Raw genomic sequence first — 26,763 nt, 5'->3', positions numbered from 1 at the left:
TTCAGGCACCTTCCCCATTGAATAAATGACTCCGCTATTTATATAGATTGAAATTTGTTGGTGCTAAGGTCTAATGCTACTCTACACCGCATGTCAGTGTAGCGCTATCAGATGTATACATTGTAATCTAGATTGGTTGTTGGCAATTTGATATAAAAGGTGTGGGCAAGCTCAGTCTTTCCTCTACAGTGCTGAATACGGAAGTGGTTCTTTTGTGATCAATGGTGTCAAATGGTGCTGAGCTGTAGGGGACTTTGGAGTCTCCTTCATAACCGTCACATTGACTGTTATCCAGAATTGTAGGAGTTACTGTTTTGGGGCAGTAGCTGGATTCCAAGTACCCTGGTAAATTTGGGATGAGTGTGAAGTTGAATATTTAAGTCTATTTTTTAGGAATGGGTGTCATTTGACGAGTTTTTAACTGCCTGCAAGTGACAAAACATTTATTAAATCATGCCAGGTTAGCCCAAATATGTGAATGTTTGGTTTAATGATCATGACTGATACTTATAAATGTGGGTAGTAGCTTGTGTGCTTCAAGAGTCTAATGACCTTAGATAGTCTTCACTAGAGGGGGGACAGTGGGTCTCGTGTTCTTTTTTTGGGGAGGGGGCGGGGGAGTGTTATTCTAGGTTGATTTGGATTTGATGTTTTCTCCGATAGCTGTTACATTGTCTGAACTGAGAGAGGAACTCATTGAGTTTGACTGTTTGTTGTCTAGTGATTAGTGAGGAAGCATAGAATTTGTGTATGAAAAGCTAATCAATTTGTAGTGGGGTTAGTTTGAAGTTTTTTGATTTAAAGTTGTTTCTAATATGGGTATTGCGCCCTTTGCTCCATGTCTGCCATTGTGCAGGTTCAGAAGTGCAGTCTCACTCTTAAAGCCTTTGCTGTAGGCCAACTCCTTCTGTTATTAGTGATTCTAACCACATGTATCTATCTGTCTGCCTTATGCTTTCACAGGTGTATGCAAGGCTTCTTTCCAAAAATAAGTGGTAGAATCTTCTTTGTAATAGCTGCTGTGAAAAAACGTTTTTACAAGCACGGCAAAACATTCCTCGAATCTCGGACAGGTTTTATATGTACTTTTACGCTATAACAGCTGTTTGTTTTAGGTGGGTGATTGAATGATGTGCCATGCATTTTGCAACTCACTTCTCAAACTCTCTGTTGATCCCATTAAATTTGAACTTCTGTTGGTGGCTTCACAGAGTGCATAGTTTTGTGCTGTCGGTAGAAGTGGTTGTTGAATATGTGAAGTGCTTGTTACATGTTTGCATTATTTTCGAGTGACTAACCTATTTATGTTGCTGTGTTTCAGAGGGCTCTGGCTCGAAGCAGTCCCTTCAGGTACCTGGTTACAGGTCAGCCAGTTCAAAGCCTACAGTGCCCTCAAGCAACAGCCGACCTCATGAAGACTTGGAAAGTAGCCGAGCATCTCCTCCAGAGATTCCTCGTATGCAGAGGCCGTCGCTGCCTGACCTCACCCGACCCAATAGTGCCAGCCAGGCTGGCATGAAGCACAGCTCCTCTGCTCCTCCGCCACCCCCGCCTGGAAGACGCAACAATGCCCCCCCTGTGCCTCCAGCCATGCACAGCAACAAGGGGCAGTCCTACAACCGAGAGAAACCATTGCCACCGACACCAGGCCAGAAGGTGCTCTCAGGCAGGGATGCACCTCCAGCCCCTCCCCCAATCAAGCCACCCCCTTCTCCAGTGAATGTCAGAACAGGCCCCAGTGCTCAGAACCAGAGCTTACCGCCTCCTCCTCCATACCGTCAGCCACCTGGTGTCCCCAATGGTCCATCGAGCCCAAACCATGAGTCTGCACCAGAGCTGCCTCAGAGACACAACTCATTGCACAGGAAGACCACTGGCCCAGTTAGAGGATTTGCCCCTCCTCCACCTGTTGGTGCCTCCCCATCATCACAAAACAATAGGCCGCCTCCACCTGCCCGAGACCCTCCAAGCCGGGGAGCAGGTGAGTGCACTTATTTCATTATCTTTAAAAGGGAAAATTGGTCAAACCTTACCTTTCTCTTACACTGTTTCCATTTCTGACTGGTAACTGATTTCACATAAACATTTAATTTTTACAAAACAAATTGGAGCAGCTATCTGGCTCATCAATGTAATGTGCTGTTTTGCTTCTGTTGACAATACCATACCACTCAAAAGTGGAAAAGGCAGGCTCATTGTAATTCGAATACATGTCAGAGCTACTTCTCTTTTCACATGTTCTTCCTTATGTCCATATGGTCAACAGCGGAGGTCTGTGGCCTGACATAGATGCTGCTCGGCAAGTATTAAAAGTAAGAAATTATCAAATTTTCATCAAATTATTGAGAACCTAGGAAGCGTGGGATTACAGAATGGCATTAAGATGGCATCATAAAAGAACAAAATATACTCCCTGTTTTCCATTAGCAGCGCAACAGTTTTACAGTTACGATAGGGGTTCCAAGCTTTTCATTTGGCTCTGTCACCCGCCTATTTTTAGGTCTCACCTACCAGGCCAACGTCTGGTTTCAAAACACCTTTTGTGGGATTACCAACATTTTTACATGAGGTTTACCAAAATCCTACAACAGTCTTACTCGCTCCTCGCCTACAAGCTGAGTGGTCGCTCCCAGTGTCTCTTGCAGGCATCTGGTTTTACCGCGCTGCATTGCCACCACATTGATTTAAAGCGTCCCTCATTGGGTTCATATCGCGTGCTGCATTTACCTTTTGTTAGCGCTGCCTTGTTTAAATTGTTTAACCTTTTGTTAGCGCTGCCTTGTTTAAATTGTTTACATTGATCTGTTACATTCCGCATACTGCATTCATAGCGCTGCCTTGCCTGAACTGCTTATTTGTATTATCCTCATCCGCTGTGTTGGTTATTGCCGCTTTGCCTCACGAGCGCATTAATAGTTGTTTTTCACACCGCCTTCAGTCCTTTTAGCGCGTCTGACTGTAGCGCTACGCTGTGCCCCCCCCTCCGCCTCCATTTTGTTTGTTGTTGTCCTCGTGTGCCCGCCCCGCCTCCCAGCTGTGACGCCCTCCCACAGAATAGAAAGAGCGCTCCTCTCCTTACATTCGCCGTGACTCGCTCCTCGCCTACAAGCTGAGTGGTCGCTCCCAGTGTCTCTTGCAGGCATCTGGTTTTACCGCGCTGCATTGCCACCACTTTGATTTAAAGCGTCCCTCATTGGGTTCATATCGCATGCTGCATTTACCTTTTGTTAGCGCTGCCTTGTTTAAATTGTTTAACCTTTTGTTAGTGCTGCCTTGTTTAAATTGTTTACATTGATCTGTTACATTCCGCATACTGCATTCATAGCGCTGCCTTGCCTGAACTGCTTATTTGTATTATCCTCATCCGCTGTGTTGGTTATTGCCGCTTTGCCTCACGAGCGCATTAATAGTTGTTTTTCACACCGCCTTCAGTCCTTTTAGCGCGTCTGACTGTAGCGCTACGCTGTGCCCCCCCCTCCGCCTCCATTTTGTTTGTTGTTGTCCTCGTGTGCCCGCCCCGCCTCCCAGCTGTGACGCCCTCCCACAGAATAGAAAGAGCGCTCCTCTCCTTACATTCGCCGTGACTCGCTCCTCGCCTACAAGCTGAGTGGTCGCTCCCAATGTCTCTTGCAGGCATCTGGTTTTACCGCGCTGCATTGCCACCACATTGATTTAAAGCGTCCCTCATTGGGTTCATATCGCGTGCTGCATTTACCTTTTGTTAGCGCTGCCTTGTTTAAATTGTTTAACCTTTTGTTAGCGCTGCCTTGTTTAAATTGTTTACATTGATCTGTTACATTCCGCATACTGCATTCATAGCGCTGCCTTGCCTGAACTGCTTATTTGTATTATCCTCATCCGCTGTGTTGGTTATTGCCGCTTTGCCTCACGAGCGCATTAATAGTTGTTTTTCACACCGCCTTCAGTCCTTTTAGCGCGTCTGACTGTAGCGCTACGCTGTGCCCCCCCCTCCGCCTCCATTTTGTTTGTTGTTGTCCTCGTGTGCCCGCCCCGCCTCCCAGCTGTGACGCCCTCGCCCCTCCCCCTCCACCATCCATATATGACAGTCCTTCCCGCGCGCAGCGTTCACGCGCAGCGACCGCGCCCCATTCGCGCCGAAGGTGCGCCAAAGGTAAGCCCGTCTACGCCCGTCCGCGCCTGGACCGCGCCCAGCGCCAGACCCCCTGCCCCTCGCGCTGCCCATCCCTCCCGCATTACCTACGATGCTGCCACCCTCCTAGCCCTTAACCCCGGTCGCGCCCCCAACTGCGTCCAAGCCGCTCCTGGTCGGACCCATGGCCCGTTCTCCTGCCTCTCCTGCAGATTCATTGGCACCAACAACATCCCCGCTGCGACCACAACACCGACTCCCGACCCCAACCACCTAGAATGCATCCTTCTCAACACCCGCTCGGTCCACAGGCACGCCATTGACCTTTGGAACCTACTAGACACCATCTCCCCTGACGTCGCCTTCCTAACGGAAACATGGATGAACGCTTCCTCCGCCCCTGACATCGCCATTGCCATACCTGATGGATACAAGATCACACACAAGGACCGCACTGACCATACAGGAGGTGGAATCGCTATCGTCCATAAGAAATCAATCCGCATCTCAACTAGCTCTGACGCCAACCTCGCCAACTCCGAACACCTTCACTTCCAGATCCACATCGACCCCAAGACCACACTCAGAGGCACCCTCCTCTACAGACCACCAGGACCCCGCGCAAAATTCAGCGAAGACATCACGGACTTCATCACCCCACACGCGCTCCCCTCCAAAGACTACATCCTTCTGGGAGACCTCAACTTCCACCTTGAAAAGAGCTACGACCACAACACCGCCACCCTCCTGGACAACCTAGCCAACCTCGGACTTAAACAATTGGTCACTTCCCCCACCCACATCGCAGGTCACACACTCGACCCCATCTTCACCTCCAGCAATCATGTCTCCTTCAGCCACACTACGGATCTCCTCTGGACCGACCACAGCTGCGTGCACTTCACCTACAACAAACCGAAACCCATCGTCCACCTCCAACCAACTCTACAAAGAAACTGGAACAAAATCACCACGGAGCAGATCTCCACATCGCTCCTTCAAACTTCCCCTGGCCTTTCTTCTAACGCCAACGAAGCCGCATCTAACCTCACCCTCTGGATATCCAACACCGCCGACACCTTAGCACCAATGAAAAAACGTCATCACACACTTGGCATCAAGAAGGCCTCATGGTTCAACGATGACCTCAAGAAGTCCAAGAAACTGTGCCGCTCCCTTGAAAAGGCCTGGAAAAAAGACCCATCCACCATCAACAAGGACACCTTCAAAAGCGCCATCCGTACTCACCACCAACTGATCCGAAAAGCCAAGAAAACAGCATTCAAAAATCGACTTGACAACAACGCCCACAACAGCAAGGAACTTTTCAACATCGTCAAGGAATTTTCCAACCCCTCGGCCAACGCCAACGACATCTCCCCCTCTCAAACGCTCTGCAATTCCCTAGCCTCTTTCTTCCACAACAAGATTGCGGACATCCACAACAGCTTTGACAACCAACCCGGAAGCCAACCCACCCTACCTTCAGCTGACCATCTTCCCCCTGTTAACACCCTTAACGCCTGGAACCCTATCTCCACTGAGGACACCATCCGCCTGATGAATTCCATCCACTCTGGATCCCCCACAGACCCATGCCCTCACCACATCTTCAACAAAGCAGACTCCGTCATAGCTCCTCACCTCCGAGACGTCATCAATTGCTCCTTCAACTCCGCTACCTTCCCAGAAGACTGGAAACACGCTGAACTCACCGCCCTTCTGAAAAAACCAACAGCAGACCCCACCGAACTCAAAAACTACCGCCCCATCTCGCTTCTTCCATTCCCGGCCAAAGTCATCGAGAAAGCTGTCAACAACCAACTCGCCGCCTTCCTCGAAGCCAACAATTCACTCGACCCCTCACAATCGGGCTTCCGAGCCAAACACAGTACTGAGACCGCCCTCATCGCAGCAACAGACGACATCCGAACTTTACTGGACAATGGAGACACTGTCGCCCTCATCCTCCTCGACCTTTCTGCAGCCTTCGACACAGTCTGCCACAGCACGCTGTTACACCGCCTCAAAAACATCGGAATCCAAGGAAAGGCACTGGAATGGGTCACCTCGTTCCTCACCGGAAGAACCCAGAGAGTCCGCCTCCCACCATTCAAGTCCGAGGCCTCTGAAATCATCTGCGGCGTACCACAAGGATCCTCACTCAGTCCCACCCTCTTCAACGTATACATGAGCCCCCTCGCGGCCATCGCCCGCCAACACAACCTCAACATCATCTCTTACGCGGATGACACTCAACTGATCCTATCTCTCACCAAGGACCCCAGCACCGCCAAAACTAATCTTCACGAAGGAATGAAAGAAGTCGCCGAATGGATGAAACAAAGCCGACTGAAACTGAATTCAGACAAAACAGAAGTCCTCATCTTAGGTAAATCCCCCTCTGCATGGGACAACTCCTGGTGGCCGGAAGCCCTCGGAAATGCACCCATCCCGACAGACCACGCACGGAACCTTGGCGTCATCCTGGATTCCTCACTATCAATGAACAGACAAGTCAGCGCCGTATCCTCTTCCTGCTTTAACATTCTTCGCATGCTCAGAAAAACATTTCGCTGGATCCCCACCGAAACAAGGAAAACAGTCACCCATGCTCTGGTCACGAGCCGACTGGACTACGGAAACACCCTCTACGCAGGCACCACCGCTAAACTCCAGAAGAAACTCCAACGAATCCAAAACGCCTCAGCCAGGCTCATATTAGACATCCCACGCAACGAACACATCTCTGGTCACCTTAAAGACCTCCACTGGCTACCCGTCAATAAGAGGATCACTTTCCGACTGCTCACCCACGCACACAAATCACTCTACGACATCGGACCAGATTGCCTCAACTCTCGACTGTCCTTCTACTCCCCCTCCCGCCAACTCCGCTCTTCCAGCCAAGCCCTCGCCACTGTACCTCGCATCAACAAGACTACCATGGGAGGCAGATCCTTCTCCTACCTGGCTGCCAAAACATGGAACTCACTCCCCGCCTACCTTCGCCTAACCCAGAATCACCTAGCGTTCAGAAAGCAGCTTAAAACGTGGATATTTGACAAATAATCCACCTCCCCCTCCTAAGCGCCTTGAAACCCTCTGGGTATGTAGTGCGCTATATAAATTTCTTGACTTGACTTGACTTGACTACAGCCTACTCTTTGGTTACCATTGGTCAGCTTGATTTTTGCTCTCATTTGCTATTTTATGGCTTGCCTTCCTTCTTGTTTGTTCTTCCACTGGAGCGGAGCCTCTTTATCGTCCTTTTGATTAATTGACTTGTATCCTTCCACTGCTCACTTTTTTTTCTTTTTGGTTCAACCCTCCATGAGAGTGCATGTGTTTTTGCGCTCGCTTTCTCTCTCATTTGCTTCTCACCGCGATCCCTGTTTTTCTTCCCGTCTATCTCTCATGTGCTGCTCACTCGCTCCCTCATGTGTTGCTCTCTCCTTTGTGTGCTTCTCCTCATATCCCCATTGTTGCTTGCTCCCTCGTGAACTGATTTCCAACTCCTTCCCCCGCCAGCTTTTATTAAATACTTATTCGAGCACCTCGCAGCTTCCTTTTTCTGCTGGCCCACTGCACTGAGAAATGTGTTTCAGTGCAGTGGTAAATATATTTTTTTTAATTCACCATTTGAAGTTGCATCTGCAATTGTGGATTGGTAAATAAAAAAATCAATGTAAATGCCCAGCCTGTCATTCAGTAGGAGCATTCAAGCTATTTGACACATACGCACTTCTAGAGAATGATTCAGCTCCATTAGTGTGTGTGGCTTTTGTTACACTGCTTTTGGCAACAGGCATTGGCCCAGCCAATACGTTAATAAGGTAAGAGCAAAATGCTTGGCTTTGACAGTCCTTTTTTATCATTTGAGAGTGATGTATTCATTTTATTGTGACAACTGCATTGTGAGATTTTTTTTAAAAGTATGACCATACTTTAGAGTTTCAGAAAGTAATTCCAGACGTGTAAGTCTCCATTGTACACCAAAAGTGAGAGACCAATATCTACCTACTTGCTGTTTTCCTTAATTGATTTGCATGTTAACCCATTCCGCAGAGGCTTAAATGATAAGGCATTGTGTTATCCACATTGTTCTTTTCTTATTGTTTTGACATTTATACTATTTGTGTTCCACATGTTTCGATACTTTAATTGCACACCATATTCTGAGTTGACCTATGAAAACCATTTGTTTTGTTAGTCGTCTGCTTGTTTGTTGTCCTTGTCCAATTAATGAGTTATGGATGCATGATTTTCTTTGTGGCCTTAGGGGTATTACCCGTTCCTTATTATCATTAGTATGTAAACTACCTCTTGGTTAGTTTACACGTTGTGTTTATGTCTAAGTTTCACGTTTAAAATGTTTTTACTGTATGTTGGTGTCCTTTAAATTATGCTTTGTTTTTTAATTAAGCACTGTGCCGACAGGCTATTACATATGCAGGTGCACAATAATAGACAATGTGATTGTAGCTTTTGGAAAAGAGATACCATTATGCACATTCTGCACAAAGACTTGGGGCCTCTTGTGATGTGGCTGTGACCCTTTTTAGAAAATGTCAAATAGCCACAAGAGCAGATGCGGTCATCCTTTGTTACAGCTCAATCACGATAAGTATTGGTAATGCACTATCATCATACTTATCGCAAGCTTGATGCATACAAAAAGAAGTGCATGCTATGACGATTTGAGGATCATTGGTAGAGATTATTTTTATTTGTCTAATGTGGGTTGTAAAATTCAGAGTACAATATTTATGACTGCTTTTATGTATATTTTTATGCTTGTTTTTATTGTGCTGTGACTATATGGGCGCTCGATTTGAGGTCAAATTATCATGGACTTGGGGCGTGGCCTGCTGAGCAGTGGAATGGCCGCTCTTTGAGTGTGCTCCGCAGGTTGGGATATAATCTTTCAATTATCCTGCACCACGGTATGATCTTATGCCGCCAGAACCACGACAAATTGTTGCTGACTGTGCGGTGAGGAGCCATCTACAATCCTGAGACCCCTGGACAAACTGGGGCTGAGAGCGAGCGCTGCGAACTTCCCGCCGAGGAGACTGCAGGAGGACGTGAAGTCGAGCAGGCGGGTGAAGCGGGTACCTGAGCCCGCGGCTCCGAAGGCCCGGACATGTTCGGAGCGGCGGAGCACGGAAATGTGAGGGAACCTGCTGAGTTGTGTGCAACATTACTGGCAGTGAAGTGAGGGGACTTTCGATGCTACATATTGTGCATTTCTGAGCCCCCACGACCCCTTCAGGCCGTGAAACAACGCAAGGTCGTGGTGCACGGGGAGGAGGCCGCTGAGCCTGTGATCGGCCCGTTGTGGCGCCCATTAATCGGCTGCAGTGAAGCGGTAGGAGTCTCCGGACGTAGCGGTTGCTCCCCCTTGCCTCCTGCAGCTCTGGGTATCGTAGCGCTGCTCTCCTCCACACTGCTGCTAATTTGAATTTAGACATTTCCAAGCGCCTCGCACTGCTGAACATTTATTGTACCGTGTGTTTGCCTAATAGCGCCTCGCATTGCTGGACAATAATAGCGCCGCATGCTGAGTATTGAATTTAATGGTGGCTGTGTGCTTAACTGTGCCCACGGAAGTATTTTAATTTGCATTAGCTTTATTTTATTTACGTGTGCCCCAATATCGGCGTGTTAGCCTTTGTTTTCTATTTACTGCTTGTTGCCATTTGGTTGTGCCTCCAGCCCGTCCCTCCCCCCACGCTCCCGCCTCCCAGCCGCTCCTCCCACGCTCCGCCCCCTCCACCCTCCGCCCCCTCCACCCTCCATTAATGACAGCTGGACAATCGCGCAGCGTTTACGCGCTGCGGTCGCGCCCCATGTGCGCCGAAGGTGCGCCAAAGGTAAGCCCGTCTACGCCCGTCCGCGCCTGGACCGCGCCCAGCGCCATACCCCCTGGTCCCCGCCGCTCTCTACCCACTAGAATCACATATGATGCCGCTACTCTCCTCGCCCTCAACCCCGGACGTACACCACTATGCTTCGAAACTACTCCTGGACGTACTCACGGCCAATTCGCTTGCCTCTCCTGCAAGTTCAACTGCTTCAGGACTCTCACCAAATCCACGTCCTCCAATCACAGTTCCGACTCTAACCGCCTGAAGTGCATCCTGCTCAACACCCGCTCCGTCCACAGACACGCAACTGAACTCTGGGACCTACTCGACACTGCGTCACCGGACATCGCCTTCCTTACAGAAACATGGATGAACACATCATCAGCACCCGACATCGCCATAGCCATACCGGACACATACAAGATTATCCGAAAAGACCGCACCAATCAAACAGGAGGTGGCATCGCCATCGTCCACAGAAACACCATCAAAATCACAACCAACTCCGACGACAATCTTGCAACCGCCGAACATCTCCACTTTCAGATCCATACCGACCCCAGGACCACACTTAGAGGCACCCTCATCTACAGGCCTCCAGGTACCCGCTCTCAATTCAGCGATGACATCACGGACTTCGTCAGCCCACACGCTCTCGCCTCCGAGAACTACATTCTTCTAGGAGACCTCAACTACCACCTTGATAACAAACACGACAGCAACACCACCACCCTTCGGGACAACCTGGCCAATCTCAGACTCCAACAACTTGTGGACACCCCCACCCATGTAGCCGGACACACGCTCGACCCCATCTTCACCTCCAGCAAACACATCTCCTTCGATCACTCCACAGCTCTCCATTGGACGGATCACAGCTGTATTCACCTCAGCTACAAAACCACCCTGACCCTTAACCGTCCACAGCCTATCCCTCGGAGAAACTGGAACAAAATCACCTCCGACCAACTCCTCACATCACTCAACCAAAACCCTCCCACCATCTCAATGAACCCAAACCAAGCGGCCATCAACCTCAGGCAATGGATTACCCACAGTGCTGACGAATTAGCACCCCTGAAAAAGCACCAGATGAGATCAGCCAGAAAAAAGGCTCCCTGGTTCAATGACTAACTTAAAAAATCCAAGAAGCTATGCCGCACCCTGGAAAAAATATGGAGAAAAAACCCAACCTCCGACAACATGGCCTCCCTCAAGTCAGCCACCCGCAAACACCACCAGTTGATTCGATCCGCCAAGAAATCAGCATTCAAGGATCGTCTCGACAACAACTCTCATAACAGCAAAGAACTCTTCAACATCGTTAAAGAATTCACCAACCCCACCGCAGCATCCAACGACATCACTCCCTCCCAAGACCTCTGCGACGCGTTATCCTCCTTCTTCTACAACAAAATTGCCGACATCCACAACAGTTTCGAGAATACTCCCAGTGATCTACCTTCCCCTTCCCCCTCAGTTCCTACTCCGCCAACTAACAACCTCAGCGCCTGGAACCCAATCACCACTGAAGACACCATTCGCCTGATGAACTCAATCCACTCTGGCTCGCCACCGACCCCTGCCCCCACCACATCTTCAACAAAGCTGACTCCGTCATCGCCCCCCATCTCCGTGATGTCATCAACTGCTCGTTCAACTCTGCCACCTTCCCAGAAAGCTGGAAACACGCCGAACTCAGCGCCCTTCTAAAGAAACCCACAGCAGACCCTTCTGAACTTAAAAACTACCGACCCATATCCCTCCTCCCTTTCCCGGCCAAAGTCATCGAGAAAGCAGTCAACAGCCAACTCGCTGCCTTCCTCGAATCCAACAACTCCCTCGATCCATCTCAAACCGGGTTTTGAGCCAAACACAGCACCGAAACCGCCCTCATTGCAGCGACCGACGACATCCGAACACTCCTGGACAACGGAGAAACGGTGGCCCTCATCCTACTCGACCTTTCCGCCGCTTTCGACACAGTCTGCCACAGTACCCTTATACATCGCCTCAGCAACATCGGCATACAAGGAAAAGCCTTGGACTGGATCATCTCATTCCTCGCTGGAAGAACTCAGAGTCGGACTTCCACCATTCTACTCAAAGGCCACCGAAGTCATCTGCGGCGTACCACAAGGATCATCACTCAGCCCAACCCTCTTCAACGTCTACATGAGTCCTCTCGCTTCCATCGCGCGTCAACACAACCTTAACATCATCTCTTACGCCGACGACACTCAGTTAATCCTTTCCCTCACCAAAGACCCCAACACCGCCAAAACCAACCTTCACGAAGGATTGAAAGAAGTAGCCAAATGGATGAAACATAGCTGCCTTAAACTCAACTCAGACAAAACGGAAGTGCTCATCCTAGGATCTTCCCCCTCAGCCTGGGACGACTATTGGTGGCCTTCCGCTCTGGGCGCAGCACCCACACCCACAGACCATGCACGTAACCTTGGCTTCATCCTAGACTCCTCTCTCTCGATGTCCAGACAAGTCAACGCCGTCTCGTCCTCCTGCTTCAACGTACTTCGCATTCTCAAAAAGATCTTCCGCTGGATCCCCCTCGAGACAAGAAAGACTGTCACCCACGCCTTGGTCACGAGTCGACTGGACTATGGTAACACACTATACGCCGGAATCTCAGCAAAACTACAGAAAAAACTCCAGCGCATCCAAAACGCGTCAGCAAGACTCATATTAGACATCCCTCGCCAAGATCACATCTCCGGACATCTAAAAGACCTCCACTGGCTACCCGTCAACAAAAGAATTACTTTCCGCCTTCTCACCCACGCACACAAAGCCCTCTACAACCTAGGACCCGAATGCCTCAACACTCGACTGTCCTTCTACAAACCCACCCGCCAACTAAGATCGTCCAATCAAGCCCTCGCCGCAATCCTGCGCATCCGGAAATCCACCATGGGTGGCAGATCCTTCTCCTTCCTGGCTGCCAAGACCTGGAACTCTCTCCCCACCCACCTCCGCCTTACTCAGAACCACATCTCCTTCAGAAAAGAACTCAAAACCTGGCTATTCGACAAATATTGAACCCTTCCCCCAGCACCTTGAGACCCTCTGGGTGAGTAGTGCGCTATACAAATGCTCGAACTTGAACTTGAACCTGGGAGCGCTGCCGCAGTGGCCCCGTGCGTAGTTGTGGAGACGTCTGCCTGGGAATGCACGCCTGAGCCTAGCTGAACTCGCCTGTGTGGAGCCCTGCAAGGGCGGCCTTACCGGCAGCAGCGGTGCGAGAAGGTAAACCGCGAGGACCAGCGGCTGGCGAAACCTGCAGCTGACCGGGTCCGCTTGGAGGAGCTACCACGCTGATTGGTAGGGTGCACTGGGCTGTTGTGGTGTCCGTGCTGCTCACTGGGCAGTGGATTGGCCAGGAGCTGACTATCGGTGGAACTACGAGGAGGCAGCCATTTTGTGGGGGGATACATAGCACCGCTCGCCTGAAGAGGAGGTGGCGGAGTGCTCTAGCCTGGGGATATCTGCGGCCCTTTGCAAGGGGAGCCGGTTGTGGGAAACCTGGATAAGGATACCACGGATGACACGTACCTAGAACAGAGTTATTGCCCCCGCTGAACATTTATCCGCCATTTTGCAATCACCCTCACTGTTGGAGTCGTGAAGTGGGATAGCGGATGCGATAAGAGCCGCTGGGATCAGAGGCGATCTGCTGGCCTGAGACTGAAGGATACCCTGCCTGTTTATCCTGTGTCCTGTAGTGAGGTGCTGCTAGGAGGTGATTCTGAGGTAGCGGGGGCTCTGTGGTTGCCCGCCATTTGCCAACTGGAACTTCACTTGGGGGCACTATTATTGCACTTGTGAGCTACTCTGCTGACTGACCCGAGCACCTGCAATCAAGGGGAGGCAAGACGCCAGGCAACCCAAACTAACCTTCGATAACAAAGTCCGCTAAACAAGGGGAGCCAGAGCCGGACACAAGCAGGAAATTCCCGGGACCCAGATGGGGATGAACGGGGTCCGGATCTTAGGAACCTAATGCTGGACATGCGCTCTAGCCTACGTAATATAGACGCGAAGCTTGACAACTTAACCTTGCAGCTAGACGCTGTCAAATCTCAGGTGGGGACACACGAGACCGTCTGGACGCCCTTGAAAACCGACACACAGAATGTCAGGAATTTCAAGTCGAGGTCAAGGAACAACTACTTCAAATGGATAAGCTGCTAGGAATAATCAGGGCTAAGTATGAAGATTTGGAGGCGAGATCGAGACGTAATAATCTACGCATTACTGGGATACCGGAGACAACTGCCATCAGTCAGATGGAGACTTTTCTGTCTGATTTACTACGAGAATTGTTTGACCCCCCCATCTCTCAGGAGTGTTTGCGGTGGAGAGAGCGCATAGGTCACTGGGACTCAGGCCTCCTGTTGGAACTCCGCCTCGGCCAGTAATTGCGAGACATATGAACTACCAGGACAGAGATCTAGTCCTCTTATGGCCAGAGAAAAAGGCAAGATCACTCATAAGGGTAATGTCATCTCGTTCTACCCAGACTTCACACCTGCGGTACAGGCGGCAAGAAGGCAATTTCTCCCTGCTAAACGAATCCTGTTACAGGCGCAGATTCCCTACTCTCTACTCTACCCTGCGAAATTGAAGGTCTCAGTGGATGGCACACCACACATCTTTACAGATGCGAAGTCGGCAATGAAATTTGCAAAACACGTGGGAGGAAAGACGTCTAAGAAGAAGCCAGCTGTGGAGAAGGCGTCAGGAGGAACTCTAAGTGTCAATGATTAACTGGGGTATCGTATTAACAGGTGTCAATTGTTGTGTTGGCGCGCATATCGGAGGTCGTGCTGACTGCCTGTTTGGAATGAGGAGCTTCGGGTGGCTGCACCGCACAGTTGTATCTTACTCTGTTGGGCTAAGGGTTTCTGGGCGAGCTGAGACATCCGCAGTTTCCCGACCACCTTGTATAATGCAAGGTTGTATGTCTGTGCAGCTGCGCCTCCAAGGGAAGGTACCTGTTTTTTGATGATTCACTGTTTGAAGTTCACTGTAGGGTGGGATACTCTGCAACCTGATTGGGGGGTTGGAGTGGGTGGAGGGGGGATGGGAAGGGTTGTTATGTTGTGTGCTGCCAGTCACTCAGAAATGTGGTGCATTGTTGTTGCCTCACACATTAATGTTATGTCATGTGCTGCGGAATATCACTGTATGCTAAAGTGTAGTTGCGAATGTCTTCTGGTAAAAGGCTGAAATGTCTTAATTGGAATGTTCGCGGTCTGAACGATAGGAGGAAATCGAGGTTGGTGCATGCTTATCTGGCTCGTCACAATGTTGATATATGCCTTTTACAGGAAACGCACTTACACTGTACCATCCCGAAGGCTTCAACATAATAGATTGGGGCATGTATACTCGGTGATATATTCTAACTACGCCGGGGGGGGGGGGGGTAGCGGATTTGATACGACGGGGTATGGATTGGAGGGAGGGTTTGACAGAAGTGGATCCGGAGGGATGTTATATCCTGGTACGGGGGCTCCTGTGTGGTGTGCCTATCCTTATAGTGGTTGTATATGGTCCTAATACTGATACTCCTCAATTTTTAACACAATATGGTCAAAGATCAAAACAATTGGATGTGACACTGTTTTATGGGGTGGAGATTTTAACGCAATACTTAATGAGACTTCGGATAGAAGGGGCACGGCTAGAACCCTACATCCGGCGGCCAGCGCAGCACTTCAAGAAATAATAGCGGAAGGTAACTTGATAGACATCTGGAGAAGTAGACCTGGAGTGTTGAGGGAGGGTACTTGTATTTCAGAGCATTGTAATGCATGGTCCCGCCTAGATTATTGGCTATTGTCCAGAGACCTGGCTGCCTGCACGGTCGAGGTCGAGCATTTGCCCCGTTCGTTGTCTGATCATGCTCCCTGCATGTTGCAACTGTTCCTACCAACTATGACTAGGCGTGCATTTACATGGAGACTTCCACCACATACCCTACTTGATGCGGCCTTTAGGGAAGAGACCGGCAATGATATTGCAGACTACTTTCAGAATAACGCTGACTCAGTTGACACAGAAGGTGCACTTTGGGAGGCCTTTAGAGTAGTTATAATGGGGCAATGCATTGCCAGGCAAGCGGGGGTGCTTTATGCTATAAGGGGATCCCTGGCTTCGCTGGAAGCTGATATAAAGACGCTCAAAACGCAATACTATGTCGTGGGTGATTGTGGAACTACCGGGCTGCTGAAAGCTAAACTGCTAGATTATGCGCAGGGGGCACACCGCGAGGTGAAATGCCTAGGGAAATATGCGGAAGCAAGGAGGTATGGGAATGGGGACAGACCAGGGCACACATTGGCGAATATGATAAAGCCCTCCAGAACTGTGACGCATATTCATGAGATACACTACACATCTGGGAATGTGGTGAGAGGGCAGGATGAGATATTGCGGACGTTTTCGGTATTCTACTCTGACCTGTACACAGCCAGCCAAAGTGAGTTCCCGGAGGAAATGGGGTCATTTCTTGAATCAGTTGGGTTAGCATAGATCAATGACACATATAGGAAATACATGGACCTTCTGATAACAAATGAGGACATTGAGCTAGTCCTCAAAAGTCTGCCTCTGAATAAGGCTCCAGGCCCTGATGGCCTCACAACCGCATTCCTACAAGGCCTATGCGGAGGTGCTGGCGCCTAAGCTGTTGGCGGTGTATGAGGAGGCTTTGGAAGTGGGCTAATTACCTGCCACGATGAGAGGCTTTAATAATTACACTGCTGAAGCCGGGCAAGGCCGACGACGAGTTGGATTTCTATAGGCCCCTCTCGTTAATCAATGTTAATTTTCGCCAAATTACTGGCTAACAGGCTGTAGCCCTTGTTACCCCCAATAGCTCTCCCTGACCAGTTGGGGTTTATCCCGGCGAGGTCAACTTTGCACAATTTACGCACAATCTTTTCTACCTTACACTATCTGCACCCCAGTGTCGATGCTGCTGTGGTGTTTTTAGACGCAACAAGACCAGAATGGGTTTCAGCCCGCTCCTTATTAGTAGGATCCATTTATTATACACGGCTCCCAGTGCCAGAATACAAGTGAACGGATTGGTCTCTGATCCATTTCCTATTTTGCGGGGTATGCGGCCGGGATGCCCCCTGTCCCCGCAGCTCTTTGCCATAGCAATGGAACTGTTGGCGGCCCAGATACGACCGCATCACACTGCACGGGGAATAGGGTTTAGCTCAAGTCTGTTGATGGCCTCATACGCAGATGATGTAACCCTGTACCTTATTGATCCAGAAGTCAACCTAGACCCAGTATTGCGCACGTTTATCTGATTTGGAGGTTTGGCAGGTGTCTGTATAAATTGGTCTTAGTCGGTCGTGTTCCCTTTGACAGACAACACTCCAGAGATCGTATCCTAGTTCCCTCTGCGATGGGAGGCGGAAGAGGTTAAATACTTGGGAATTTGGATCAGTAGAAATCTTCAGGAAATCTGGAATCTAAAGTATGGACACACTATGACATGGTTGGAGGGGAAGGTGAAGTTATGGACAAGGTTACCTCTGTCGCTCACGGGGAGGATCGATTTGGCAAAAATGATCATATTACCCACATTTTTGTACTTATTCGTTAATGTCCCGATCCCCCTGACGTCGCATTTTTTTGCCGCACTAAAGTCGCAACTTGTCACTCTGGCATGGGCGGGTGGACAGGCAAGGGCGGCCTGGGATGTGCTGACGCTGCCTTTGCAACATTGAGGCCTGGGCGCCCCGGACATGCACCTCTATGCGCTGTGCGCCCAAGCCCAATTTTTATATTTTTGGGTACATCCGACCCCGTTTCTGCCCCATGTCGCTGTAGAGCAGGACACTATAGCTCCAGTACCGTTACAGGTAGCTGTGTGCGCGAAAGCGAGGTGTCCTAGAGGTGAAGTTGACACGGCAGAGACATTGAGATGGGTGTGGGACGAATTGAGAAAAAGGGCGGGCGTCCTGCTGATGTATGCCCCATCATTATCTTTGGTACAAAATCCCCTACTGCCCTGCATTGAGAGAGGTATTGGCACATCTCTGCAGCGAAAGCTAGGCTTGCACACATTTGCTGATTTATTCCCTAACTATGAATTCATACCCCCCCCCCCCAGTGGCTACTGAGGGACAGCAGGTGCCTTTTTCAGAACTGTTTTTGTATCATAAACTAAAGTCGGCTTGCTGTGCATTAATCAGTGAGTTTCCGCTGGCTCCTCCGACCTTTCAAGCACTAGAAGCGATAGTGGGTTCACCCTCTCCCCGGAAACTGGTTACTAGAATATATAGGCAAATGCAGAAGAGCGCTCCCATGGTGCAGCTCACAGCCCTGCGAAACTGTAATAACTAGCTTTCCACCTCACTCACCGAGGATCAATGGGATTCTTGCTGTGGGAAAGTCACTGAATTATTCCCCAACTACAGGTTGCGTTTAATCCATTTTAAATATTTGCACAGGTTCTATAGGACACCGGTTAGTCTTTACAGAATGGGGCTAAGGGAGGAAGACCGCTGTTGAAGATGTGGGCATTCCCCTGCGACGTTTTTGCACATGGCGTGGTCATGCGAGAAGCTGGGAAGCTATTGGTCCTCGATTTTTGAGTCAATAAATCAGATTGTGGGCAGAGCTGATGTCCCGTCCCCTGAATTGGGGATTTTGGGGTATGTACAAAACACTGTGCCCAAATTAAGAAAGTTGCACGCTCTGCTGTTTTTATATGCTAAAAGTCAAGTGGCAGTGTATTGGGGGAGGAGAAGAGTGCCGTGAATCAAGAACTGGCTAGCTGACGTAGCTTATGGGCACACGCAACTGGGGACCTTTTGGGAGTTAATGCCGCCCACCTCCAGGCCAGGGACATTTGGGAGCCGTTCATTCAGTGGGAACGAGGTAGGCAGCAGGAAGATGAGATTGGAGGGGAAGATATCGGATGAGTGGAATATGTATTGAAGTGCTGCTGCATAGCTATGGTTACCACGCTGCATCACGGCTGATAGGTTGCTGCGGTGCATATGGTCGATAATAGGTAACTGTTTGTATTCGGAATGTCGCTGTCCTAAAATGCAATGATGCTATAGTCCTGTGGACAATAGACTGCTGAAGTACGGACTTCGAACAAATGCAACTATATACATGCATGTAACTATATTGCTGTAATGACAAAACTTTATAGGGATATTATTATTTTAGACTATGGCACAGGTATGCAATGGACTAAGCTATTGAAAAATGCATGACTGGTCCAAGTTGTGTTTACTGAGTGGTTGTAAACTGTTTGAAAATGCTAATAAAAAACAATAAAAAAAAAAATTATCATGGACTTGACAATGTTTGATTTATCAAGACGAGAGATTTGGTGCTAAAAATTTTATTTTCAGTGAAACCATCATGTAGCAGGGGGGAAACTCTTTTTCACCAATGCCCAGTACATGGTCTAAGATGGCCTCCATGGTCACTTGCACGGACAGCAATAGGGCTGACCTGAACAGGGGCATATTTGCTCATGCTGATATGCCCTCACATGTAATATTAAGCACCCTGCCACAGGGCTACCAGGCCTACTGTAGGGGGTGACTTACAAACATCATATGCAGTTGTAGGGGGCATGGCACACAGGGATGTGTGACATGTGAGTTTACACTTTTGTCTGCACCAAGACATGCTGCCATGCAATGGCAGTTGTGCATGTGCTTGGTGAGGAGTCACTTAGGGTGGCACAATTTGTGCTGTAGCCCTTAGCGACCCACTTTAAAACCTAGGTCACAGGGTACCATTCACTAGGGACTTATAGAGAGTGCTAAAGGTTTACCAACCGGGGAAACAATTGTAAATTTTTAGGAAAAGAACACTGGTACTGGGAAACTGGTTAACGGGAACCCAGTATACTTGAGTCAAAGTTGCATCTAGTACCTGGCAAAAAGTGGGGTGCTCCTGCTACCAGAGCCCAGTTTCTTACAGCCTCCTATGCACCACGGTTCACAAGTGGCCTGTTTGAGTGAGATATCAATGCTTTGGGTGAGACCTCAGAGAGGTGAGAAATCAGTTAGTTACCAGCTCTTGCACATGATGAACGGGGTAGAATAACGGTGACTAGGGCACGAACATCCAGCAATACTTTTTTACCTATAATTGTATGAAAGCTGTATCTAGTCTCTGCAAGACTGTCTTGTGCTTTTTGTGTGAACACTAGGGTTGGCAGATGAAGTCACAATCTCTGTAAGATGCCACAGTATTTCATAACCATGGGTGAATTGGGTCCTCGTAATCTCTGCGGATAGTGGGGGTGTATTGAGAGTGGGGCCTATTGGTGGTGTGGACGGAAAGATGTACGTAGATAGAATCAACCAAGGCCTTTAAAAAAATTAAAATTGGTCCGCTGCCAATCAATCTCTGCCAGTCCAAGCACTAGTCCGCCTCTTTGTCCGGGTGCAAGCCAGATGATTTCTGCATGTCCGAGTACTGGCTACCTGGCCGGTCTCCATGCCTGATCGGTCTGTTTCTTGCTCAGCGTTGTTAGGCCAGCCTCTGCCTTCTTGAAGAACCCCTTCCATTTTGAAATGACTGTAAATAATACAGGCATTGAGGTCCTTCAAGTTCAAGACCAGTTGCGAACTGTCACCCTTCTTGACTAAGAAGACTGTCCTGAGAAACCCACTAGGATGCAGATCGGCAGAGCTAATGGTGTCCTTTTGCAGGAGTACCTGAATTTGAGGCAGTAAAAAACACTTAGTTTAGGGAAAGCCCTGCCATCACCCCACACTCCTGTCGAAATCACCTCTGCAAGTGGCACTGGGGCACGTACACCAGGGTGGCTGGGCACCTGGATATCTCAACATATGGCACAACATTTGTTTCATCACTCATGACTGGTGGTGGAGACGGGTAGCTGAGTCAGACACCTCCATGCTTGGCACGCTGAGGGCTAAGTTTTCTTTATGCTGTACTGCTCTTGGCTGGAAGACATAGTGCATAGCTGTGGCACAAAATATCATGCTGCAAACTGGATGACATTGGCGCTGATGTAACAGACAAGTGTGTATTTCTAGCAGTGCTTCATGTTGAAGATTTTCAACTGAAGTGTGAGGACCTAGAAAACCTCGCCATAAAAAGAGGAACATTGGGATGCGAAATATAAAGAAATAAGCATAGATATCCAGTTACCTGGAGTATTTGCAGCTTAATTATGCCCACATGAAACATGGTGAGAAAGTTGGAATTGAATGTGCTCACAGAATGGGTACTGAGACTCTCCTACGGCAGAAGTCCAAAGCATATTCTGGGTAAGATTACCCGTTTCGGTCATCAGAAAGAAAACAAGAGACAAAAAGGCAGGTGTAAGAAAGTGCCCTCTTTTTGCATGGGTGCCCCCACTTTTTGCCAAACTGTTGTTGTACTTTGAGTGTGCCCTAGGTTCATGTCAACCAGGTACCCAGGGCCTATGTTCTTTCTCTAAGCTGCATTAAGACTAAACCCAATTGGCACTCTTTGGCCACATGTCAGTCCCTTGTAAATGGTACCATAGGTACATACAGCAGTGTGGCCAGGGAAAGGCCTCTAAGGGCTTCAGCACTTATTGTGCCATCCTTAGAGGCCCTGTACCTTTACACACACACTGGAAGAGTATAAGGGGAGAGGATGTAGCCTTATGGCTAAAGCGGTCGACCTCGAAGCTGGGGAAACAGGTTCGAGTCTCAGCAACGACGCTCAACATCCTGTGATTCTGGGCAAATCACTTAATCTCCCCGTGCCTAACAAAAATGAAGTGTCCTCATGTAACAAAACTGGTGCTCATGTTAAGCGATCTGATACCCGATGTCTCGGGTCTAGTTCGCGCTACAAAAAACTCTTAAAAAAAAAAAAACACAACAAAAAACTGCAGGCTGCGTGTTTTGGTGCAGAACAAAGTGAAGTCAATATAGCACACATCCCTATGTGCCATGCCTACAAACCACTGCCCTGGCATAGGTAAGCCATCCCTCTAGCTTGGTGCTCTCTACCAGTGGTGAGGGTACAGGTGCATGAGCCCTATACCCCTTCAGTGTCTAAACCAATTCTTAGACATTGTAAATGCAGTAATGCCATTGAGAGTATGTGGTGCTAGGAGTTTGCCATTACGAACTCCACAGCACCATAATGGCTTTCCTGAAAACTGAGAAGTTTGGTATCAAACCTCTCAGCACATTTAACCAACACCTATGCCAGTGTGAGATTTAATAAAAAATGCACTCAGAGGGCATCTTAGAGATGCCCGAATGAATGAATGAAGCAGGATTTGTATCGCGCAACTTAGCCCCAGAGGGCGTCAAGGCGCCTAACCAAATGAACTCGAGAGCCCCCTAAAAAACGACCTAGTAGTCCTGGCTGAGTGGCTGCTCGCCAGCTGCCACCACATGTTTCTGGACCCCTGGGTCGAGAGCCTGCTGCTCACGGGGGTCTGAAACAATGCACATCTTGGGACGAGGTGCCAAGCCTTCTCCCCCAGGATGCGCAGGGTCCACGAAGGAAAAGCTTGCTGCCTTTGTGAGCTAACCCAGCCCTTTGCTTCTTCCAGCAACTGGCTCCCACCGGTTCTGACCCCCACTTTGGGCTGGAGAATTGGCGGGAAAACCAAGTGAAAAAGGGAGGTGTGCCCACTTTTCCATCCCCACCCCTCAGGTGGGGAGAGGCGAGGTGAAGCACAACTGTCTCCGCCATCTTGCAGATGGGGGACCCATCCAACTAGAGAGAGGCATATGTCCCTTTCCACTGGAGGGTTGGCATTATAGGGGGTGTACCCACCCCAAGGTAGGGACCCATTGGTCCCAACCTTTACTTACCTGTAACGCCCCTCAATCTAGTATTTAGGGGCAACCCAGACCTTTCCTCCTCAGACAAGAACCAACCAGGAGAAGGTAAGGACCGAAGGAGCCGTGCTGAACTAAGAAGAGGATGAACGCCCACTGACTTATCCCAGCCCTATCGGCCTGTCCGCATCTCGAACTTGCTCCAGCGAAATCGTGGTGTGTCCTGCAGCCAACAGCCCTCAAGAACCCAAAGGAACTTCCCGGCCTTCCAAAACCAAGACTTTGTCTCCCAATGAGCACAGGATTTGCTCACCCACAGACTCTGCCTCCGGCCAAATCTGCGAGTATGCACCACTCTGCACCCGATGCCCACGGCCCGAGTTCAAGTGGCCCAATACCACTAGGAGGTCTCCTCGGCCATCCGGACGTGAGATCTGGTGATCTCTGACCTGCCTCGAATCTCCAATCAATGCCTGCAGCCACTTTCTGGAGGATCGTCCCTTTCTGGAGGATCACCCCGACGGCGCCCAGAGCTGTTAAGAAAACCGGACACTAAAGACACCCCTAGACCCGATGTCCCACGGCTTTGGGTGGTCCATCCGATGGTGTTCCAGCATCTCAACTTACTTCTCCAACCAGTGGTCACCTCCAGAGGATCTACCTCCCCGAGCCTGCAGTCTTTGTTGCAACCAGAGAATCCTCATTGAAAATAACAGGGCACCCAATGCCAAAAAAAGCACCCTGCAACCAGCCGCCCCAGCGCCGCTGCAAGTGTACTTTGGGTGCTAACTCGGATCCCCCTATGCCCTGAGCCTAACGCCAGGAGCTTTGTTCCCACAACCTTGTGGCCTGCTCGTGAGAAGCCACCAACCAGAGGTCCTCTATCGCCCAGTGGATAACATCGGGCCTCAGCACTCTGAATCCTGCCGCCCGAGTGCCGCACAGTGTGTTCTGAGAATACATCCTCGACCCTGGGGGAACCCTGGTTCTAGCTCCAGAATAACAGCTCCCACAAATAAGTACTTACCTGCAAGCCGTTAACTTCATTTCCTCCCATAGGATTGCAATGACTGCTTTTCCTTGAAATTTCTTGTGTGCAGAGTTGGTTTGTATGAAACATTGAAAAACTGCATAACTGTAAACACTGAATTACTTACCTTTTGTCTAGGAAATGTTTGTGTGATATCTAGGCATATCACACTGATTAGCAAAACTAACCTAAAAAGTAATCCAATAGGTAACGTGTACTGTTGTTTACATAGTAACTAAACAGTAATTTTGACTGTTGACTTACCTGTAAATGAATCCACTGCATTTGAACCTGCATTCAACTGTAAATTACTGCATAAGATTTTTGAAAAGTATTATTTCACTTACCTGCACCAGTCTTGGCTTGGTTCTAGAAATAAAATAACTAAACAATATTTTTGATACAAACAAATTGGTCTGAGTTCAGTCTTTGAGTGTGTGAAATCATTTCTTGCCTGAGTGGGTACAACAAATGCTTAACACTACCCTCTGATAAAGCCTTACTGCTCGCCCACACTACCACAAATTGAGAGTAAGGTGCTAACTACTTTTACCTCTGCCTACCTTTGGGGTTCCACTGGACTCTGCACACTATACCTAATTTTGGAATAGTATATACAAAGACCGCTTCCTACAGCAGGCCACTGATTAGGTCGAGCCTAGCGCAGCGCGCATGCGCTGCTCTAGGAGAGGGCCTCTTGGAATCACTCTGGACTTTTCACACTATCGTGCGTGTGGCTGGCTTTTTTTTCGGCATCATTTCAATTGGGCTGCACGTGCGTCTTTCCAAATAGAAAGCACGCAATTGAGCAAAGGCGGGTGCATGTCCCACCTTACCCAGTAAATGTATCCGCCCACGGCCTACAGCTTGCGGGAGCGAGCTGCAGCACCATCTGTTCGGGACCATGTTTCCAATTAGCGCGGCCGCTATTTCTATTCTAACCCCTGACATTGTTTCCCTTCTCTTTCGATCTCTTCCCCTTGTGTTTATTTCATTTGTATGATTTCATTTCCTCCATCAAATGTTTTCCTTGCTATCTCTGTGTATGCATTCATTTATTCTCCCTTTATTTCATGTTTTATTATTATTTGCATTAAGTGCTCTTTTCTGCCGGTCTGTACTCGTGCTGCAGTGGCCCGCTGCAGTACAACAAATGCAATTAGTGTCCGGTAATTTAAACCCGGAGTTGAGTTCGGATTCCCCTTGTATCGTATCCCCTAACTCACCCAGAGAAAAGAGCCGCTGCTTTGGCCTGACGCTGCTGCTCGGGTGGGGTTTTGTCTCCGAAAACAGCCGAACTTCAGGGTTTCTAGGGGGCTACAAGAATTGTGCAACACCGGGACTGTCTCAATTGTATGTTTTGTTCCAGCGCTGCAGGTGGTAGCACATTAAACCCAGTCCTACCGGCTATGCCAATGCTTGTTTGTATGCCATCTTTCATATTATTCACTGGATGCGTTTAGACAGAGAACAACAACAACTTTCACCTTGCTTGTTAAAGTATCATGTGTCTGTCACTGATCTGTATAGAATTCCAGCCACTTCCAGGTTTCAGAAGCCGTGTGGTGCGGCTGGAAGATGACTGAGTTTCATGATTTTGGTTTCAGCTGTTTCTCCATTTAAAAGTAACATGTGCATCCATTTTCTGTTCAGTAATTTTGAGCAATGTACAAATATTTCGTAAAGCCACGTTGCACAAGCTGGCTGGGAGTATAACCGTTTTCCTCGGTCACTGCTGGTGCTTCAAATTGTTTTCTCATTTCAGTTCACGCGTAGCTGGCAAAGGTTGAGATTGCTAATGTGTGGCATTTTAATAGTTTCGGTGTATTTGAGTGAAATTCAAAGACCAATGTGTGACATTTGGAGTGACACTTTCTCTAAGTAAAATCAAGCAATAAAGTCCATGGAAACCGAGAAATACCAGAAGCTACACCCAGGGCTTTAAGTGTGATAAAAAAACTGGGGGGGGCTCTCAAAGGGGTGTTGCTTAAAAAAAAGTAAGCTAAAAATCTGTGCTGAGCATAGTGTGCCGCCCGACTTGTATTTTGCGGTTTCTGTTGTTGCATCCAGATATGACAGCACAGAAGCCAGGGTAATATGCGTAATGCTAAACACATACGCAGGGTAATATGCTGCATGTCTAAACATTTATAACGCCCCAAAGGCGAGACCTATTGGCTATGCCAGTGCTTCTTTCTTTCTGGTTAAACAGAGAATCCATCCACAGGACTAAACCCAAATGTTTTCTGTTGAAGCACAATACTTTGAAGCAGTTCACCGAATCCCTAAACTGAAAAGTGCAATAACGATGAATCCATCTCAGTCAGTTCTAGTATCGTATGGATCGAAAGTCCTGGGCCTTTGTGATTACAGAAAGGGATTAAGATCCTGAACATGACAGATGAGGGAACAAATGACATGTCTCAACAGACTCGGGAGACTGAACTGGTATTGTCAACATGGCAACAGTCAAGTAGATAATTATCACTTTAAATAGCGGAACTGAGTACATGTCACTGCAGAAATCCCAGTGGACTGGAAACTTTCTGCTGTTAAACCATTATAGAATAAACATGTAGCAGACACCTGTAACCTTTCTAACCTTAGTCCTATCTCACTACTCCCTGCCCTTGGAAAAATTGTAGACAAATTAGTAAATAACCAACTGACAAATTTTCTGGAAGAGGCCAATATTCTGCTCCCCGACAGTCTGGACTCCATCCTAAACATTCCAGGTAGTCACCGCTGCTTGAAGTTGCAGACATGTTAAAACTAACTCTAGATGCTGGAAAGAATGCAGTGCTTATTTTATTAGATCTATCAGCTGCATTCAATACTATCTTGCATGACCTCCTATCACAGTGTATCAAAAGTTGTGGCATTTCCCATCTGGCCCTAGCCTGGTTTAAATCTTTCCTCGCAGATCGCAGG

At 48.7% G+C, this 26,763-nt stretch overlaps 1 protein-coding gene across 2 annotated transcripts in view; it reads left to right on the top strand.

The window, feature by feature from the left end:
- The window catches only part of WIPF2 (WAS/WASL interacting protein family member 2), a 380,717-nt gene that overhangs the window by 209,420 nt on the left and 144,534 nt on the right, over nt 1–26,763 (top strand). For both annotated transcript variants that reach the window (XR_015296073.1, XM_086924239.1), the window contains exon 5: nt 1,322–1,981. Coding sequence is in view for 1 of the 2 variants with exons in the window: in XM_086924239.1 (XP_086780365.1) it covers nt 1,322–1,981 (660 nt within the window). In the remaining variant the exon portion in view is untranslated. The remainder of the gene's footprint in view (nt 1–1,321; nt 1,982–26,763) is intronic.

This window comes from Lissotriton vulgaris, chromosome 5 (assembly GCF_964263255.1).
Source record: "Lissotriton vulgaris chromosome 5, aLisVul1.2, whole genome shotgun sequence".
Taxonomy (NCBI): Eukaryota; Metazoa; Chordata; class Amphibia; order Caudata; family Salamandridae; genus Lissotriton; species Lissotriton vulgaris.
The sequence above is the reverse complement of the archived record's forward strand: the minus strand, read 5'-3'. Positions and strand labels throughout refer to the sequence as shown.